The 20,651-nt window shown below is 41.0% G+C and overlaps 1 protein-coding gene across 1 annotated transcript; it reads right to left on the bottom strand.

The window, feature by feature from the left end:
- Positions 1–14,904: 14,904 nt before the first annotated feature.
- LOC122647384 lies at positions 14,905–16,447 on the bottom strand (the record flags this gene model as incomplete). Its single annotated transcript, XM_043840802.1, has 2 exons — positions 15,413–16,447; positions 14,905–15,346 (listed from the first exon to the last, which is right to left on the bottom strand). Coding segments are annotated over exons 1-2 (1,477 nt in total), but the record flags the coding sequence as incomplete, so codon positions are not given.
- Between the last annotated feature and the right edge of the window lie 4,204 nt (positions 16,448–20,651).

Raw genomic sequence — 20,651 nt, 5'->3', positions numbered from 1 at the left:
TTTCACAAGTTAAGTATTTCTTTTGGAATGATCCTTATCTTTTTAAGACCTGCCCGAATCAAGTAATCCGGAGATGTGTCCCTGATCATGAGTAACAATCTGTCTTATCTTTTTGCCATGATCAAGCTTGTGGAGGCCATTTTGGGCCTAATAAGACTGCGGCCAAAGTTTTACAGTGTGGATTTTATTGGCCTAGTCTGTTTAAAGACGCTTTTACTTATTGCAGGGCATGTTCTTCATGCCAATCCTTAGGACGTCTTACTAAGAGAAATATGATGTCCCTCAACCCAATTCTGGTGGTTGAGGTGTTTGATGTATGGGGTATTGATTTCATGGGGCCTTTCCCTAACTCTTTTGGTAACCTGTACATATTACTTGCTGTGGACTATGTGTCTAAATGGATTGAGGCAGTTGCTTGTAAGACCAATGACCACAAGGTGGTTGTGAAATTTCTGAAGGAGAACATCTTCTCCCGTTTTGGTACTCCCCGGGCTATTATTAGTGATCGGGGCAAGCATTTTTGTAATCGGCCTTTTGAGGCCCTCATGAAAAGGTATGGTGTCGTCCATAAGTTGGCCACACCCTACCATCCCCAGACCAGTGGCTAGGTTGAGGTTTCAAATAGGCAGATCAAGCAAATTCTTGAGAAAACCATCAACCCGAACCGTAAGGATTGGTCTAACCGGTTGGTAGATGCATTGTGGGCCCATAGGACAGCCTTTAAGACCGTTCTTGGTCAATCTTCATATCGTTTGGTGTATGGAAAGGCATGTCACTTACCTGTAAAGATTGAGCACAAGGCCTTTTGGGCTATCAAGAAGCTTAACTTTGACCTACGCACTGCAGGTGCCCATAGGAGACTCCAACTATCTGAGTTGGAACAGCTTAGGAATGAGGCATATGAGAATGCCCGAATTTACAAGGAAAAAACCAAGGCTTTCCATGATAGGCACATTTTGAGAAAATCTTTTGAGGTAGGCCAGAATGTTTTGTTGTACAATTCTCGTTTGCATACCTTTCCAGGTAAGTTGCGTTTTAGATGGGATGGCCCCTATATTGTTCAAAAAGTTTATCCTCATGAGGCTGTTGAAGTCCTCAATCCAAGTACAGGAGCTACTTTCAAGGTCAATGGCCAAAGATTGAAGCCGTACATAGAGATGCCTACTCTAGTTGAAGAAGAGGTCATGAATCTCCATGAGCCTCTTTACCTTGACCCCTGATATCCTGGTATGTATCCCCTCCCTTGTCCTTATTCTTTCTTTTCTACATGCATTGAGGACACTGCATGAATTAAGTGTGGAGGGGGGGTGTGTTGGACTTTAATTGTGAATTTTGATTGTGGTGATAGTTTTTGGTTATGTGTATAAGTCTCTTCGATTTGCAAAGCGAGAGTGAGAGGGAATTAGGTGCCTTCCTAGCATGCGAAATAATAAAAAAATCCCTTTTCAAGGATGGTAGTTGATTTGTATCTAGTGATGGGGATTGAATTTGAAAATATGAGTGCTACTTCATGTGATGGTTAGATTCTTCTATGTGTTTATGGACCCCTTTGATCTTTTGGCTAGTAGTTGAGACCAATTTGTTTGTGGCAAGGCATGAAAGTGAAAGTGAATGAAAAAAAAAAAAAAAAAAAAAAAAAAGAGAGAGAGAAACAAAAAGAAAAGTGGAATTCCTTGGGACTAGACAGGGCACTGTGCCTCATGAAGCAGGGTGACTTGATCGAAATTCCTTGGAAGGAAACTCAAAAAAAAAAAAAAAAACCTCTTGCATCAATGTCTCAATGTCTTATGGATACATGCAAAAAGCAAAGCTACCAAGTATTTGGGTGTCTGGTGTATGCTCCACCATGTCATTCAGAGAACAGTAGTAGAGTAGAAAAAGAGTTTGTTGTTGAGAAAGAAAAAAAAAAAGCTTTTGCCTTAATGCCTGGAAAAGAAAGTATGGTAAAAAAATACTCAATGCTTAAATCTTTGGTTCCATCAGTGCTATGAGTGGTTTACTTGAAGGTGAGTAGTGTTTAGAAAATATGAGGAGATCCCTTGACCTTGATGCATGCTTGTTACTTGAATTGATGTGGGGTGATAAAATTCAAGTGTGGGGGAACCTTTGGCTCCTTAATCTTTAGTTGAGTATTTCTTTGAGATTGTATGCCCTATCTTACTTATGCCATGAGAAAAATTTACATCATTCTTTTTGATTTATTGAATTTTGGGTGTATATTCACTGCAAACACCCACGAGACACAACTCGTCCACTAGGGGTAACCTAGGGGTTGAAAGGCTTGTTGCACATGCTAAGTGCAACAGTGATTCCTACGAAAGTGAGTTAGGATTTTTTTTTGCATTCTAAGTTAGTTTATCTTTTGCATTACTTGAGGACAAGTAACGTTCAAGTGTGGGGGAATCTGATGAGCACATTTATGTGTGAAATCTTAGGGCATGAAACATACATTTTACCACATTGGACAGAGTTACTCGGTGCTTTTTTGTGCTTTTCAGGGTTTAGGTGAATTATTGTGAAAATGGAAGAGATGATGCTAAGGAGATGTTTTTAAGCTTTTTAGAAGTGTAAATGGATACATAGCCCATCGAGTCAGCTTCGCAATGGTTCAAACGGCACTTAATTCCGAGTTGAAACGAAGAAGTTATGGCCGTTTCCGTAACGACGCGTGAAAATGGTCTGCAGAGGTTTATTTATAATTATTGACAGTCAGACGGGGACAAAGTGAAGCGGAAGTTCAGATTTCAGGGGCCTTAACGCAATTATCAGAAGTTACTTAACTGTACCCTAAAGATTCTATTTGGAAGGCTCTGGACAGTCCAACTTCAACTTGAGATATCTTGGGCTCCCCAACTCCGAATTGGATGAAATTTGGGTCTATTTTGGGTGATTTTTCACAAGGAACACAATGGTGAGACCTATATAAGCACCCCATGCTCCACGTTTTCTGAAGGACAGAATGGGTATTTTATTTATTCTTGAAGGAATCCTAGTCATCACCCTTACTCTCTCTCTCTCCTCCAACTTCTCAAGGGCACTTCTGGAATTCTACTTGGGATAGATTTATATTTTCTCATCTATGGAAGGTTGAAAAATCAAAGATGCTTTGATTTTATTGCTTGGAGAAGATATCTACAAAGAAAAGGAAGCACTTGTTAGAATTGGAAGTTTATTTTTCTAGAAATAGAAGGTCTATGTAAACAATCTTCTCTTCTTCTTCTTTCTTTTTTTTTTTTTTTTTTCTTAGGATTCATGGCATTGTAAAAGAGGAAAGATAAGAGAATATTCTCTTTTCTTAGGGAATATTTCTCCTACACTTCCATCTTCTCTCTTCTCCTCTCTTCCACCTATAAATACCCCTACCTCTCTTGTAGAAATGGCTCATTCACTTAGTGAAATTTCTTATCTTCTTCTCCTTCTAATTTGTGATTTTTGGCTTTTCTAAGTTCTAGTTTGCTTTTATGATTTTTAGTTAATGGTTATAATAGGTTTAGTTTATGCTTTAATTTCAATTTAAGTCTTCAATTGGGTTGTAATTTCTTAATTCTAGTTTAGGTTTTAAGCCTTCTAGTCTAAGTTCTTAAGTTGATGACAAGACTTGAAGATTTAGAAGAGGAGGTCATGGTAAGTTTATGCAAGTATTCAAGCTTTTCAATTACATTCATGCAAGCACATCCAGGTTTTACTATCTAAACTCTCAATCTCATCTTCCATCTCCTCTATCTCTCTCTATCTTCTTCTTCTTCCCCCTCTATTTCTTTTATTTTAATTTTATATGGTTGTGGTTTATGGATGCATTTTTATTCCCTTATTTCTTTTTATATGGTTAGTATGTGTGGCTGTATGTTTATTCCTTTCAATTCGCTTTAGTTTGATAGGTTAGATGCTCATGTGTTAGGACGCCGATTTAATCCCTTAATTTTGTTAGATGCTTATGAGTTAGGATGCATTCATTTTCGTTAGTTTAATTAGTTTAATTTAACACTTTAATTTGGTTCACTTTGCATTACTTTTAAGTTAGTTAAATAGAGTGGCGTATATCTCCTCGTGTTTGACCCGTAGCTGCGATTGACCCGTACGCTTGCGGTTTTATTTTAACTCAAACACTAGCCCTAGTCACTATGTGACAAACTGCCCTTCGGCTACACAATACCCTGAGTTTGTTCAGGAACAGATGCAAACGGCTCAAAGTTTCCCTACACTAGGTAATGATTCCTTTTCCAATACTTATAACCCGGGATGGCGGAACCACCCAGACTTTTCATGGAGAAACTCAGTACCTACTAACCCTCCAAATCCACCATATATGCCACCAATTAATGTTCAAACCAATGCCTATATGGGTGGACAATCACCATATCCTCAACCCCAACAGAATCAATCCTTTGAGGAAAAGGTACTAAAAGCATTAAGTGGACTCAAGCAGAACACACAACTGCTTCACTCACATACTCAGTCCATTAATAAGCTAGAAAATCAACTGGGTCAGCTAGCCAATGCTATAAGTAGGAGGGAAATTGCCCAATTGCCAAGTCAGCCAATAGGTAACCCAAATAGTCAAACGGGTCGAGGGAAAGATCAAGTCCAGTCGGTTACAGTCCTAAGGAGCAGCAAAAGAGTGGAAAAACCTGATGCACCCTTAGGCACTAATGGGACGCTGCCCACTAGTTCTCAAGGTTAAGGAGAGGCTGAGTCAACCCAAGAGAAATTCGGTGGTGATGAAGACACACATGATTCCATTATTAAAACACCACCTGTGAAACCCACTCATCAGTTCCCAAGGAAGGGGCTGCACATTCCTATGTGGAGGGACTATCACCTGACTCTTACATTCCAAAGGTCCCTTTTTCCCAAGCCTTTCAGACATCAGCCCCAGACTATTTGGGTAAACAGGGTGAAAGGATGCAAGAGTTGATCGACTTGTTCCAACAAGTTCGCATCAATCTCCCCTTCCTGCTTATGCTAAGTTTTTGAAAGATCTCTGTACCCAAAAGCGTAAGTTGAGAACTCAAATCCCTAAGACCATCCATTTGACTGAACAGGTTAGTTCAGTAATTTCCAGCCACCTACCCCCTAAGCTTAAGGACCCAGGTGCGCCTCTTATTTCTTGCATCATTGGAGATCTCTCCATAAGTAGGGCACTACTTGATTTAGGGGCTAGTGTGAATATTTTACCTAGATCATTCTATGATAGATTTGGTTTAGGAAATTTGAAACCCACTGAGGTCATCCTTCAGTTGGCTGATCGTTCAATCAAAACATCTCGTGGGTTGTTAGAAGATGTTTTAGTGAAGAAAGAATTTTACTTTCCTGTGGACTTCCTTGTCCTGGATATGGATACAGCCACCATAGCCAAACTTCCCCCTATCATTTTAGGGTGCCCCTTCTTAGCTACTGCAAATGCTTGCATAAATTGTAGATTGGGCGCCATGGACATCTCTTTTGGGAATAAGAAGCTTAGGCTCAACATCTTCAATGCATCCTTAGGGTCCTTTAGAGAAGGGGATTGCTTTGCATTGGATTTATTAGATGAAGTTGTGGTTGATCACACGTCACGCATGCTTATTGATGATCCTTTGCAGTACTATGGAGATGAGTCTGAGGCATACACTGAAGAGGTGTATACTTTGCTAGATTTTTCACCCTCTTCAGAACTGCCACCTTGGATAGTTAGGTTTGAGCCGGTTCCCCCTTTGGTTACATCTCCCCAACCTTTTTCTAAATCGGTTCCTTGGTATGAATTGATCCTTGACCCTCCATGAGTCAGTCTGAGTCTGGCTGAAGACTCTAAACTTAGCGCTCTGTGGGAGGCAACCCACTATTTTTTTTTTCTTTCTTTAGTACTTTTGTTTTTGTGTTTGTTTGTTTTTGTTTTTTTTTTTAGGTAGCTACTACTGCTTGCTGGATGCACTATTCTGTCGTATATTGCTGATTTCTGGTACACTCCTTTACTTAACCCTGTTTTTATTCTTCTGCATGCATTGAAGACACTGCATACTTTAAGTGTGGGGGGGGGGTGTGAGACCGATTGGCAGATTTTTATTTTTTGACTTTTGGTAAGTTTTACATGTCTCTCTGTTACTTTGATGCGAAATGCGGGAGAAATAGACTTAGGAACCCTAATTTGAAGCAATGAAAACCCTGTTGAGAGGACAGTAGCTAGTATGTATCCTAAGGTGGGTTTTGACTCAAACAATAAGAGCCCCATCTTGCCGAAGGGACAGACCACTTGGCTGTTTTGTGTTTCTTTGAGCTTTTGGTTAGCAGCTGAGACCAAGTTTAGTTTTGGCATGGCATAAAATTAAAAAAAAATAAAATAAAATTTCATGAGAGTTTAGTCCTGTTGCTTCAACTTAGTAACCAGGGCATCTAGGCCACAAGCCCGGAGTCTCGCATAAAATGGTAGGAGTGGCCTGTTAGGTTATTATTACTTGTATTCTTGAATCCTGTTCAGGCTTGTAGCCTTTTTGGTTCGAGTGAGAATGCCCGAGGAGTGTTTCACACTCAATCCCCTAAAGCCATCTAGCTTGGGAGTGGTTGGCTTAAAGCTCATTACATGAGCCTTCTAGAAAGCTTAAAAAGTCAGAACATTGCACGGATTTGAGAATCACGTAATAAAAAAATAAAAAAATAAAAAAATAACAAGAGTTGAATTCCTTGGAGCTAGACAGGGCACTCCGCCTCAAGAAGCGAGGTGACTTGATCAAAACTCCTTGGGGTGAAATCTCTGAAAAAGAACTTTAGCATCACTATCCTTATGGATATATGTAAGAAACAAAGCTACCAAGTAGCTCGGGTGTCTTGTGTAGTGACCCTGCATGGCATTTGAGGAATAGTAGTGGAGTAACAAATGGAGTTCATTGTGAAAAAAAAAAAGAAGAAGAGAGAGGAGAAGAAATGTCATTACCTTGGTACAATTGTATGGTAAAAAATGCTCCGAAGCCTAAAGTCCTTGGTGCCCTCGACGTCATGAGTGGTCTTACCTTAGGTAAGTTGGTGTTTGGAAGATATGGAAAGATTCCCTAATTAGGATGTGTGCCTGTTGCTAGAATCAATACTGGGTAATAAAGAGCTCAAGTATGGGGGTACCTTTGTCTTCTTGATCTTAAGTAGGGCATCTTAGTTTCGGTTTTGGTGTGTGCTTCTTAACCATTGTCAAAATTTAAACTTACATCATAAATTTTGTGTGTATATTCCCTGCAAACACTCACGAGACAAAACTCGTCCACTAGGGGTAACCTAGGGGTTTAAAGGCTTGTTGCACATGCTAAGTGCAACCGTGATTCCTACGAAAGTGAGTTAGATTTTATTTTGTTGTTTTCTTTATTTTCTTTTTGCTCGAGGGCTAGCAAAATCTAAGTGTGGGGGTATTTGATGAGCACATTTATTTGTGAAATTATCTCATTTAATTCTGCATTTTATCTGCTTAGAATGGAGGTACCTTGGGTATTTTTTGTCTTTTTCAGGGTATAGGGGTATTTTTGGCATATTGAAAGATTTGTAGAAAAAGTGCATTTTTGAAGACTAAATTGAGAAAACCAGATTGGAGGAGTTCAATGCTACACAGGCACCAGTCTACCCATGGATCGACTCACATGCGATCAAGGGCGAGATGGGAAGAAGTTTCACTAAAGACCCAAGGGCATAATCGTAATTTCATAAAATTGGGAGATTTTCGAAAGCTATCCGATATTGGACTCATACCGTCCGGAGTATTAATTGGATCAACTTTAATTCTCGGGTTGGGGCCACCCGGAGCCAAGAAAGAGAGATATTCTCAAAAAGAGAATATTGATCAAATTGATAATGTAGATTAAATTCCCTCTCCTCTCTAATATCTTTCTCTCATCTACTACGGATTATTTCTCTAATCCCTCTCCCTCTCTTTCTCTCTCTCTTAGTTTCCTAATCCAAACCTTATCTTATCTCTTTTTTTAATTTATTTTATTCACTTAATCTCCCACCTTTCCTAGTTCTATTCCACTTCTCTCTCTCTCTCTCTTATATCTCTTCTACTCAAAATCACCCACGGACTATCTAATCCTACCTCTTTCCTATCTTTACCTCTTTTTTAATTCTTTTCTTAAAGCTGATAGATATATAAACCCACGGACAGATTGCCATTGGAGGAATTCCCATTCAATTCCCATAGCCATTAGCCGCCTCTTCTCTTCTTCTTCTTATTTCATCTTTCTTCTTTTGTTTTTTTGTTTTTTGTTTTATTTTTGGATCTTGGATTTGGCAAGAAGGAGAGGAGGAGGATCATCGTTTCAGCTTCGTCTTCATGGATCGTTGTCGCCATTCCTGCCTTTTGTCGACTTCCACCATGATTGACTAAGTTCTTTCTATCTTTAGGTGTAGATGAACTAATGGTGTTTGTTATTTAAAAATTTTGGTTTGTATGCTTGATTGCTTGATGTTGAGACCCCATCCCTATTTGGATGATTTTAATTGATGTATTTAGTAGAAAAATTTTGTTTCTATGATTCATTATTTTTCATTCAAGCAATGGTATTTTGTTCTTATGTGGTTGTACCGATGATGGATTATAGCTGAACAAACTAAGCGTGCCAAGCCCTATAAACGAAGGACGATAGTACTCGTCAAGATAGTCCATACCTAGGAGGAACCCTACACTCTGTGGTATTATTAGGCCTGTGGTTATAATAAATCGAAGCATGCAACTGAATTGAATAGCAACCCATTGGGGATTCGAACCCTAAAGATAGTCTTCTCTCATATTTGCACAGCGTTGTAAGTTTAGAGTTGTTTCTTTTGTTCTTAGTTTAAAATCAGATTTATTGTATTTTAATTTTCATCACTTTCATCTTAGTAATTTAGCCTTCCAGTTCCCCGTAGATTGACCCCTTACTTGCTACTTGCTAGATTAGTTTAGGGTTTTATTTTTTACCAGTTAACGACACGATCAGTGACCTTCGAATCGATACCTATTTTGACATATGTTCATTTTTTGTTTAAACCAGACCGGGTGGGTCGTTTGGGGTTATTTGGGGGCATTTTTGTACATTCTTGGGTATGAAATTTTCTAAAAAGTGTCTTTATCTCTTATTAGACGTGTGGATGCGATGTTGAGGGTCATAACCTTCGAATCGATACCTATTTCAAAATATATTCATTTTCGGTCCGAACCAGAACGGGTGGGTCGTTTGTGGTTATTTGGGAGCATTTCTATACCTTATTGGGTTTACGATTTTCTCAAAAGTGTCCTTATTCCTTATTAGACATGTGGATGCGATGTGGAGGGTCGTGGCCTTCAAATCGATACCTATTTCAACATATGTTCATTTTCGGTTTAAACCAGACTGGGTAGGTAGTTTGGGGTTATTTGGGGGCTTTTTTGTATTTTTATGGGTTTACGATTTTATAAAAATTATCCTTATCTCTTATTAGACGTGTGGATGCGATGTTGATGGTTGTGACCTTTGCATCGATATCTATTTCAACATATGTTTCTTTTCGGTTTAAACTACACCTAGAGGGTCGTTTGAGGTTATTTGTAGGCATTTCTGTACTATTTTGGGTTTGAGATTTTCTAAAAAAGTGTCCTTATCTCTTATTAGACGTGTGGATGCGATGTTGAGGGTAGTGACCTTCGGATCGATACCTATTTCGACATATGTTCATTTTCGGTTTAAACCAAACTGGGTGGGTCGGTTGGGGTTATTTGGGGGCATTTTTGCACTTTTTTGGGTTTGGGATTTTCTAAAAAGTGCCCTTATCCCTTATAAGACGTGTGGATGAGATGTTGAGGGTAGTGACCTTCGAATCGATACCTATTTCGACATATGTTCAATTTTGATTTAAACCAGACCGGGTGGGTCGTTTGGGGTTATATGAGAGCATTTCTGTACTTTTTTGGATCTGGGATTTTTTAAAAAATGTCCTTATTTCTTATTAGACGTGTGGATGCGATGCTAAGGGTCGTGACCTTCTAATCGATACCTATTTCGACATATGTTCATTTTTTATTCAAACCAAACCGGATGGGTCGTTTGGGGTTATTTGCGGACATTTCTATCCTTTTTTGGGTATGGGATTTTTTAAAAAGTGTCCTTATCTCTTATTAGACGTGTGGATGAGATGTTGAGGGTAGTGACCTTCGAATCGATACCTATTTCGACATATGTTCTTTTTCGGTTTAAACCTGATCGGGTGGGTCGTTTGGGGTTATTTGGGAATATTTCTGTACTTTTTAGGGTTTGGGATTTTCTTTAAAGTGTCCTTATCTCTTATGAGACGTGTGGATGCGATGTTGAGGATCCTAACCTTCAAATCGATACCTATTTCGACATATGTTTATTTTCGGTTTAAACCAGACCGGGTGGGTCGTTTGGGGTTATTTGGGGGCATTTTTATACTTTTTTGGGTTTAGGGTTTTCTAAAAAGTGTCCTTATCTCTTATTAGACAAGAGGGTGCGATGTTGAGGGTCGTGACCTTCGAATGGATACCAATTTCGACATATGTTCATTTTCGATCCGAACTAAACCAGCTGGGTTGTTTGGAGTTATTTTTGGGCATTTTTTGTACTTTTTTGGGTTTGGGATATTCTAAAAAGTATCCTTATCTCTTATAAGACATATGGATGCGATGTTGAGGGTAGTGACCTTTGAATCAATACTTATTTTGACATATGTTTGTTTTCGGTTTAAACCAGACCGGGTGCGTCGTTTGGGGTTATTTGGAGGCATTTCTATACTTTTTTGGGTTTGAGATTTTCTAAAAAGTGTCATTGTCTCTTATAAGACATGTGGATGCGATGTTGAGGGTAGTGACCTTCGAACGATACCTATTTCGACATATGTTCATTTTTTATTTAAAATAGATCGGGTGGGTCGTTTGGGGTTATTTGGGAGCATTTCTGTATTTTTTTGGGTTTGGGATTTTCTAAAAAGTGTCTTTATCTCTTATTAGACCCGTGGATGCGATACTGAGGGTCGTGACCTTCGAATCGATACCTATTTCAACATATGTTCATTTTTTGTTTAAACTAGACCGAGTGGGTCGTTTGGGGTTATTTAGGGGATTTTCTGTACTTTTTTGGGTATGGGATTTTCTAAAAAGTTCCCTTATCTATTATTAGACATGTGGATGCGATGTTGAGGGTAGTGACCTTCGAATCGATACCTATTTCGACATATGTTCATTTTCGGTTTAAACTTGACCGGGTGGGTCGTTTGGGGTTATTTGGGAACATTTCTGTACTTTTTGGGGTTTGGGATTTTCTTTAAAGTGTCCTTATCTCTTATGAGACGTGTGAATGCGATGTTGAAGGTCGTGACCTTCGAATCGATACCTATTTCAACATATGTTCATTTTCGGTTTAAACCAGACCAAGTGGGTCGTTTGGGGTTATTTGGGGGCATTTCTGTACTTTTTTGGTTTCGGGATTTTCTAAAAAGTGTCCTTATCTCTTAGTAGACGTGTTGATGCGATGTTGAGGGTAGTGACCTTCGAATCGATACCTATTTCGGCATATGTTCATTTTTTATCTGAACCAGACCGAGTGGATCGTTTGTAGTTATTAGGGGGTATTCTTGTACTTTTTTGGGTTTGGGATTTTCTAACAAGTATTCTTATCTCTTAGTAGACGTGTGGATGCGATGTTGAGGGTAGTGACCATCGAATCGATACCTATTCTGACATATGTTCATTTTCGATTTAAACCAAACTGGGTGGGTCGTTTGAGGTTATTTGGGGGCATTTCTGTACTTTTTTGGGTTTGGGATTTTCTAAAAAGTGTCCTTATCTATTATTAGACATGTGGATGCGATGTTGAGGGTAGTGACCTTCGAATCGATACCTATTTCGACATATGTTCATTTTTTATTTAAACCAGACCGGGTGGGTCGTTTGGGGTTATTTGGGGGCATTTCTTTACTTTTTTGGGTTTGGGATTTTCTAAAAAGTGTCCTTATCTCTTATTAGATGAGGTGATGCGATGTTGAGGGTCGTGACCTTCGAATGGGTACCTATTTTGACATATGTTCATTTTCGGCCAGAACCAAACCGGGTGGGTTGTTTGGAGTTATTTTGGGGCATTTTTTTTACTTTTTTGGGTTTGGAATTTTCTAAAAAGTATCCTTATCTCTTATAAGACGTGTGGATGCTATGTTGAGGGTTGTGACCTTCGGATCTATACCTTTTTTTTCGATAGGTAAGTTGAGTGTGTATAGAAGAAGGAAAGAAAGGTACAAAAGAAGGCAGCCTACTTCCACCCCTTAAGCAGACCTAAGGAGGAGGAAGAGGCCCCACACCCCCGAGGACAAACCCCTTGGAAATACAAGGAAATAACCCCCTAACCCAATCACAGAGGCCTAAATTGGACCATACCTGAACTATCATCATGGATCAGCCGCATCAGGTCATCCTGGAACTCAGGAGGATACATAATTGTTTCCCCACCCCCACAATCAATAGAAGCAATAAAATCTGCCGGTTGGTTCAATTCCCTCCAAACATGCTTCACTTCATAGTGAGTCCATTGGTTCCGGCTAGAAGTGATCTGGTTCTTCAAAACATATACATTCCAAGGGCAGTTGAACACACCTGTAATAATCTCAACTGCCAACTTCGAATCAGATCTGATTGACACATGTCGAAGGTTCCTCTCTAAACATAGTGCTACCCCTCTGTAAATGGCTAACATCTCCTTTCTCAGAACCGAAGTCTCCACACCCTTACCCACATAAGCCAGGACCGGATCTCCTGTGGTATTACGAATAGGACCCCCATAAGCAGCTCTATCTCCACTTCGGGACCCATCATAATGGAGTGTGACCAAGTGAGCAGGGGGTTTCGGCCAAGAGCAAGCTTTGGGGGCCGAGGCTGCCCACTGCACTTGGATCCCCCACATTTCTACCAAAAATTGATTTCTAGGGGTGTGGGCAGCCAAGATCGGACAGTGAGAGCCTTTAGTGACTACATCAAATTTGATATCTTGAAGAATTTTATCATAAGTCCTTGATTGATTACTAAAGAGGCGTTGATTTCTCTCCCACCAAACATGATAAACCGTCACACAGAAAGCCAACTTGGGAATAGCATCTAGCTTGTCATTAGCACAAACCACATGAGACACCCAAATAACCACGTCAGACAGGCTAGCGGGTCCTTTCCCCCTATGAGAGCACATAGAACTAACCCTATTCCATATGGTTTTAGAAAAGGGACAGTCAAAAAATAGATGGGCATGACTCTCCAAACCCCCCAAACATAGGACGCAATTCTGCCCAACTACAATATTCCTTCTAATAAGTTGGTCCTTTGTTGAGAGCCCTCCCATAAGGCACCTCCAGGTAGTATAGGAGTGCCTAGGTAAAAAACCAGGAAACCAAACAAGCTTATGCCAAACCACCTTAGTAGCACTACTTCTCACAAGTTCCCAAGCTGATTTAGTAGTAAAGAGGCCATTAGGGGTTTCCTTCCAAACAATAACATCCTCCTCCCCATTCACGATGGGAATAGTAGGGAGATCTCTCGAAATAGTAATCAGGTCAAAAGAGCCCTGAGGGGGCAAGTGCCAAAGACCACCTCTAATAAAGTCAGCAACCCAGGCAAGCCGGGTAGAACCAACATTATACTGGACTCGATCCCCATACCTTTTAATCAAAACCCCTTTGGGATGCCAATTATCTAGCCAAAGTCTAGTAGATTGGCCATTCCCAATAATATGATGGATGTTTGGCTCAACCAAACCTCTAAATTTGATAACTTTCCGCCAAACCCAAGAGCAGTGTTGGGGAACCTTTACAGTCCAAAGAGAGTCAGTTTTTAGATAGCGGGTATGGACCCACCCAACCCAAAGACTGTCCTTCTTAGAGGCAATCCACCAGATTTGCTTCAGAATACCTGCAGTATTCATATCAGAAACTCTTCTTATACCAAGGCCCCCTTCAGCCTTAGGTTTGCAAATCTTCTCCCAAGAAATATAATGTACCTTAGGTTGAAGAGACAGACCAGACCAAAGGAAGTTGGAGAAGATGGATTCCAGCTTTCTCTTGAGAGCACCAGGCAATCCAAAGATCCCTGACCAATAAATATAGCAGCCTTGAAGAACAGAGCTCAATAGTTGTGCCCGCCTTGCAAAAGATAAAAGACCCGCTTTCCAACCATCAAGTCTACTCCACACCTAATCCAAAATAGAGGAGCAATCTACAAAAGCCAGCTTCCGAGAAATGAGTGGAGCACCTAGATACCGGATAGGTAACTTGGTATCCACAAAATTCGTTAATTCCAAAATTTGCAGTCTGGTCGTGTGGGTGAGGCCCCCTAAAATAATAGAGGACTTAGCCCTGTTGAGCTTCAACCCAGAGTAGGTATGAAACTCATCCAAGGCCCCCAGGCAGGCCGAAATAGAATCCGTGGAAGCCTTCACAAAGATCATCAAATCATCTACAAAAATAAGGTGGGAGAGGTGGGAGCTCTTGCATCTAGGAAGTAGACTGATCCTGTTCTCAACCTCCAACTTCCTCATCAAGGCTGAAATAGTGAACAAATAGGGAGAAATGGGGTCCCCCTACCGAATTCCCCTTCCCCCTTTGAGCCAGCTGGACTCCCATTTAATAAGATAGAGAAACAGGGAGTGTCTACACAAGCCTTCACCCAACCAATGAATTTCTAAGGAAATCCCATTCTTTCCATAATCTCAAACAAGAATTTCCTACTAAGGGAGTCATAAGCTTTATGGAGATCAATCTTCAACACTGTTGTAGGGCTAGTTCCTTTCTGCTCAATCCCTCGGACCACATCATGACAGACAAGGATGTTGTCCACAATAGACCTTCCCTTGATAAATGCAGACAGGGTGTCACTCACCACTTGCCCAACCACTCCTTGTAATCTATTGGATAAGATTTTTGTAATGATCTTATAAAAAATATTACAAAGAGCTATGGGCCTATAACCAGCAAAAGAAGAGACATCACCCGTCTTAGGAATCAAGCTAATAAAGGTAGCATTAATCGAACTAGGAAGGCCAGTCTTACTGAAGAACCACTTCACTGCCAGAGTCAGATCCTCACCAACCACATCCCAAGAATGTTTGAAGAAAGCAGCCCCAAACCCATCTGGCCCTGGAGCTCTTGAATTTTTCATAGCAAACACAACCTCCATAATCTCCTTATTGGACACCCTTCCAATCAGACTTTCCTGTTGAGCAAGAGATAGGCCATGTTGCAAGGGAACCGAACTGGGAAGAAAACCATTATCAGCCGAATCAGTCCCAAACAACTTCTTGTTGAAAGAGATAGCTTCTTCTTTGATCTGGCTTGGATCCTTGACAATATCTCCTCCTTCCCCTTGAATTTCCAGAATATGTTTCCTATGCTACCTACAAATCATTGATTTGTGAAAGAAACTATTGTTCCCATCCCCTAACTGAATATGTTTCACCTTAGACTTCTCTTTCAAAAATTTTTCTTCAGTGGACAGGGTTTCCCATAACTTCTTTTTTGCTTGTGTCTCCAAGAGAACCAAATCCGGGTCATCCGGATGCTTACCAAGCTGGCATTGAGTGTGGTGCAAATCAGCCTTTGTAGCCTTTACCATAAGAAAAACATCTCCAATGCACTCTTTATTCCACTTTCTTAGCTCTGTTTTAACATTCCTCAACCTGGCAGAAAACCGAAGGATAGGATTTAGAGACAAGCTAACAGGCTTCCCCCAGCCCTTCCGAACCACATCATCAAAACCCTCCCTACCAATCCAAGCTTCAAAAAATCTGAACGGATTAGGGCCGAAGTTAGCCTCATCTAACACAGCCACCACCACTGGAGAATGGTCAGAGAGACCAGGGGGATGAAAAGTAGCTTCAGAAGATCTAAACACATCCATCCAGGCTAAATTAACCATCACCCTATCTAACTTGCAGCAGATTCTAGCATCACCAATCTGTCTATTATTCCAAGTCATAGCTTCCCCTTTCCATTTCAAGTCAATTAGCCCAGCATCATCAATGAAAGAGTTAAAGTCTTCCATGGCTTCAAACCTAACAGATTCCCCACCAATCTTCTCCATTTGAATACGAATCACATTAAAATCCCCTTGGACAGCCCATGGAGAAGCAATAGCCCTAGCAAGAGACCCCACATCCTCCCACAAAACCTTCTGACCTACCAAATTATTAAGAGCATACACTGCAGTATAAAGGAAAGAGACAGAGGTTCCTATAACCGACACCTTGGCATGAATAAACTGCTTGCTTTTTTGGATCTCTTCAACATCAAGAACATTCGGATCCCAGCCCAACCAAATCCGAATAGTATTACCAGCTTCTCCATTATGCAAATACTTCCAATCTAGGAGAAACTTGTCAAAAACAGCAGCACAATTATCCACTTTAACTTTTGTTTCCAGAAGACAAACCAATTTAGCTTGATAATCTTTGCACACCTTCTTAATCTCCAATCGTTTGGTTGAGGCATTCATGCCTCTAACATTCCAGGCTAAACACTTCATTTAATGCCAAGGTCAGAACCGTCGACTCCCCTTTTACTAGGTTCATCTCCCTTAGCTCCACTAGATTCTTTCGGGTTTAACATAACCCTTTGGGCAGGGAATTTAGACCCCCTCCTCGTGGGCCGACCCAGAATTGAATAAGTAACAGAGTTTAAATGGTGCATACTTTTCCTAGAGTGCCCTTGGGTTGAACGAGATTCCATTGCATGCATTTTAAATCTTTCAACGTTGGCAGGGGGTTTAGAAGTCAAAGTCTCTTTCTCCCTTGGGCCCAAAGCATCTTCAACACCTTTATCACCTTCCACCACCTGATTTGGATCGTTCCCCTCCACCGAATAGCAAGGTACCACCTCATCACCCCCTTTAACTAAAACTCCTTCAACCATCCTTCCTTCCACTGACTTAGCCTTGGCCAGCTCGATTTCTCCTTCCTCAAAATGTGGCGCACAAGATGTCTTTCCCTTTTGGCAGTAGTTTAACTCCAAACATTACTCCACTTCTCTAGGAATTTGACTCTCCTCCAACTTCTCACCCTCACATCCACCCACCTTATCCGAATTAAGTAACAAAGCTAACGGCCTTGGTGACAAGTCCTAATCCACCGAATTTGCTCCTTCATTCAACCTATTGCCCAATAAAATAGAACAAGAGTCTGAATCCACCATTAAACCATTTGGGTCATAGCCAATCTCCTCCGTCAGATCCTCCAGCAAAGCAAACGCATTGGAGTGAATAGTCTTCTTATCCTTATTCTTCCCTCCCAAATTCCTATTAACATCCTTTACAGAGCTGGACTCTTTCCTCAACGAGCTGGACTCCCCTATCCCATGAATCTTGCTAGGATTTAGGGAAGGAAAATTCAACATCGATCCGTCTCTTCCAACCTGCCCAGCACCTCCATTAATTTCGGCCTCAGCACCACCATTAATTCCGGCCATAGCACCTTCAGTAATTCCGGCGACAGCACCTCCATTCATTCCAGCATCTCCCTTCACCCGCCACTCCTTCCTGGGCCGAGAGTTCTTCTGTGCCTGAACATTGCTCCCAAACTTGCATGTATCCATTAGATGACCAAACACTTTACAGTGCTTGCAACGTGGAGGCTTCCAATCATAAACAACCCTTTGGTAAAAGGCAAACCCATTATCTCCATAGACTGGAACAGATAAAGGAAGATCCTTATCAGCAGAGACTTCAACACATAGACGAGCATAAGACAACCTCTCCATGGATCTCATCATTTTATCAGTAACAATAGGCTGCCCAATGACACTCCCAATCGAGCTCAAAGCTTGAGAGGACCAATAATGAAACGGAAGGTTGGGAAGAGAGATCCAAACCGGGACTGAACATAAATCAACCCTTTCTAAGCACACATTCGGACTCCAAGGACAAAGAATCATAGGCCTTCGCTGCACATACCAAGGGCCCCCTTCAAGTACTTTAATCTTATCCTCCTCAAGACTAAAACGGAAAATAAAAAACCCACTATCCAGCAAATTAACATCAACATGGCCTGAAATTTTCCATTGTTTTAACAGCACGTCTTGAGCAAAAGTAAAACTCGGCCTGCCACCTATAAAGTGCCCCATAAGAGTGTTTCTCCATCTCTCAAGCCCCTCCTCAATTATAGAATCCGGGCATTTTGCAGCCATAACCCCATCAATCTCCTCAGGTTCCACAAACGACAGCTTTAAGCCATCCCCCATCAATGAAGAAGACGAAGAGGAGAAGAGGGCAGACCACGGAACCCCTCCTTTCTTCATAGACACCCCACCAGCAGAACTCTCCCCTTGCTGCCCCGAGTCTTCAGTAGCAACTGCCCTCTCTAAACCCCCACCAACCACTCCTTCCCCTAAGCCTCCAACAACACCAGCCGCACCACCAAGAGCAGGCCACTCTCCATTCCCCGAACCACCAAGCCTAGCCTCTCCACCACCCCCTCCACTCGATCCTTCCTTGCCCCCCTCATCTTCCCTACCAACCAAGCCGAGAAGAGGAAGAATGCCATGAGCCGGAGCTCCAGCCATCACCAAGATCAACTCCCAAAACCCCCCCTCTCAAAATCGCCAAAGCCTCTCTCTCCTCTCCTTCGCTTCCATCGAAACAACCTCCTTCGGATCTATACCTATTCCAACATATGTTCATTTTTTGTTTAAACCAGACTGAGTGCATTGTTTGGGGTCATTTGGGGGCATTTATGTACTTTTTTGGATTTGGGATTTTCTAAAAAGTATCCTTATCTCTTATTAGACGTGTGGATGCGATGTTGATGGTCGTGACCTTTGAATCGATACCTATTTGGGCATATGATCATTTTCGATCCGAACCAGACCGGGTGGGTTGTTTGTGGTTATTTGGGAGCATTTCTGTACTTTTTTAGGTTTGGGACATTCTAAAAAGTGTCATTATCTCTTATTAGACGTGTGGATGCGATGCTGAGGGTCGTGACCTTCGAATCGATACCTATTTTGACATATGTTCATTTTTTGTTTAAACCAGACCGGGTGGGTTGTTTGGGGTTATTTGGGGGCATTTATGCACTTTTTTGGGTTTGGGATTTTTTAAAAAGTGTCCTTATCTCTTAGTAGAGGTGTGGATGCGATGTTGAGGGTAGTAACCTTCAAATAGATACCTATTCCGTCATATGTTCATTTTCGGTTTAAACCAGACCGGGTGGGTTGTTTGGGGTTATTTGGGGGCATTTCTGTACTTTTTTGGGTATGGGATTTTTTAAAAAGTGTCCTTATCTCTTATTAGACGTGTAAATGCGATATTGAGGGTCGTGAACTTTGAATCGATACCTATTTCAGCATATGTTCATTTTCGATCCGAACCAAATCGGGTGGGCCATTTGGGGTTATTTGTGGGCATTTCTGTACTTTTTTAGTTTTGGGATTTTCTAAAAAGTGTCCTTATCTCTTAGTAGACGTGTGGAAGCAATGTTGAGGATAGTGACCTTCGAATCGATACCTATTCCGACATATGTTCATTTTCGGTTTAAACCAAATCGGGTGGGTCGTTTGGAGTTATTTGGGGGCATTTATGCACTTTTTTGGGTTTGGGATTTTTTAAAAAGTGTCCTTACCTCTTAGTAGACGTGTGGATGCGATGTTGAGGGTAGTGACCTTCGGATCGATACCTATTCTGACTTATGTTCATTTTTGGTTTAAACCAGATCGGGTGAGTCGTTTAGGGTTATTTGGGGGCATTTATGTACTTTTTTGGGTTTCAGATTTTCTAAAAAGTGTCTGTATCTCTTATTAGATGTGTGGATGCGATGTTGAGGGCAGTGACCTTCGAATCGATACCTATTTTGACATATGTTCATTTTCGATTAAACCAGACCGGGTGCATTGTTTGGGGTTATTTGGGGGCATTTCTGCACTTTTTTCGGTTTGGGATGTTCTAAAAAGTTTCCTTATCTCTTAGTAGACATGTGGATGCGATGTTGAGGGTAGTGACCTTTGAAAATACCTATTTTGACATATGTTTATTTTTGGTTTAAACCTGACCGGGTGGGTCGTTTGGGATTATCTGGGAACATTTCTGTACTTTTTGGGGTTTGGAACTGATTCGGTTGATAGTGGTTTTCTTCCTAATTCGGTCCCCTTGCATAATGGCCTTTCTCTTGCTCAACAGGAAAGTCTTATTGGGAGGGTGTCCAACAAGGAGATTATGGAGGTTGTGTTTGCTATGAAAAATTCCAAAGCTCCAGGGTCGGATGGGTTTGGGGCTGCTTTTTTCAAATATTTTTGGGATGTGGTTTGTGAAGATTTGACTTTGGCAGTGAAGTGTTTTTTCAGTAGTCTTGCCTTCCTAGTTCGATTAATGCTACATTTATTAGTCTTATTCCTAAGACGGGTGATGTCTCTTCTTTTGCTGGATACAGGCTCATAGCTCTTTGTAATCTTTTTTATAAGATCATTACAAAAATCTTATCTAATAGATTACAAGGAGTGGTTGGGCAGGTGGTGAGTGACTCCCAGTCTGCCTTTATCAAGGGAAGGTCTATTGTGGACAACATTCTTGTCTGTCATGATGTGGTTCGAGAGATTGAGCAGAAAGGTACTAGCGCTACAGCAGTGTTAAAATTGACCTTCACAAAGCTTATGACTCCCTTAGCAGGAAGTTTTTGTTTGAAATTATGGAAAGAATGGGTTTCCCTCAGAAG

This window comes from Telopea speciosissima, unplaced genomic scaffold (assembly GCF_018873765.1).
Source record: "Telopea speciosissima isolate NSW1024214 ecotype Mountain lineage unplaced genomic scaffold, Tspe_v1 Tspe_v1.0039, whole genome shotgun sequence".
NCBI classification, from domain to species: Eukaryota; Viridiplantae; Streptophyta; class Magnoliopsida; order Proteales; family Proteaceae; genus Telopea; species Telopea speciosissima.
Note: the sequence above shows the minus strand (reverse complement) of the source record. Positions and strands in the feature narration are given on the sequence as shown.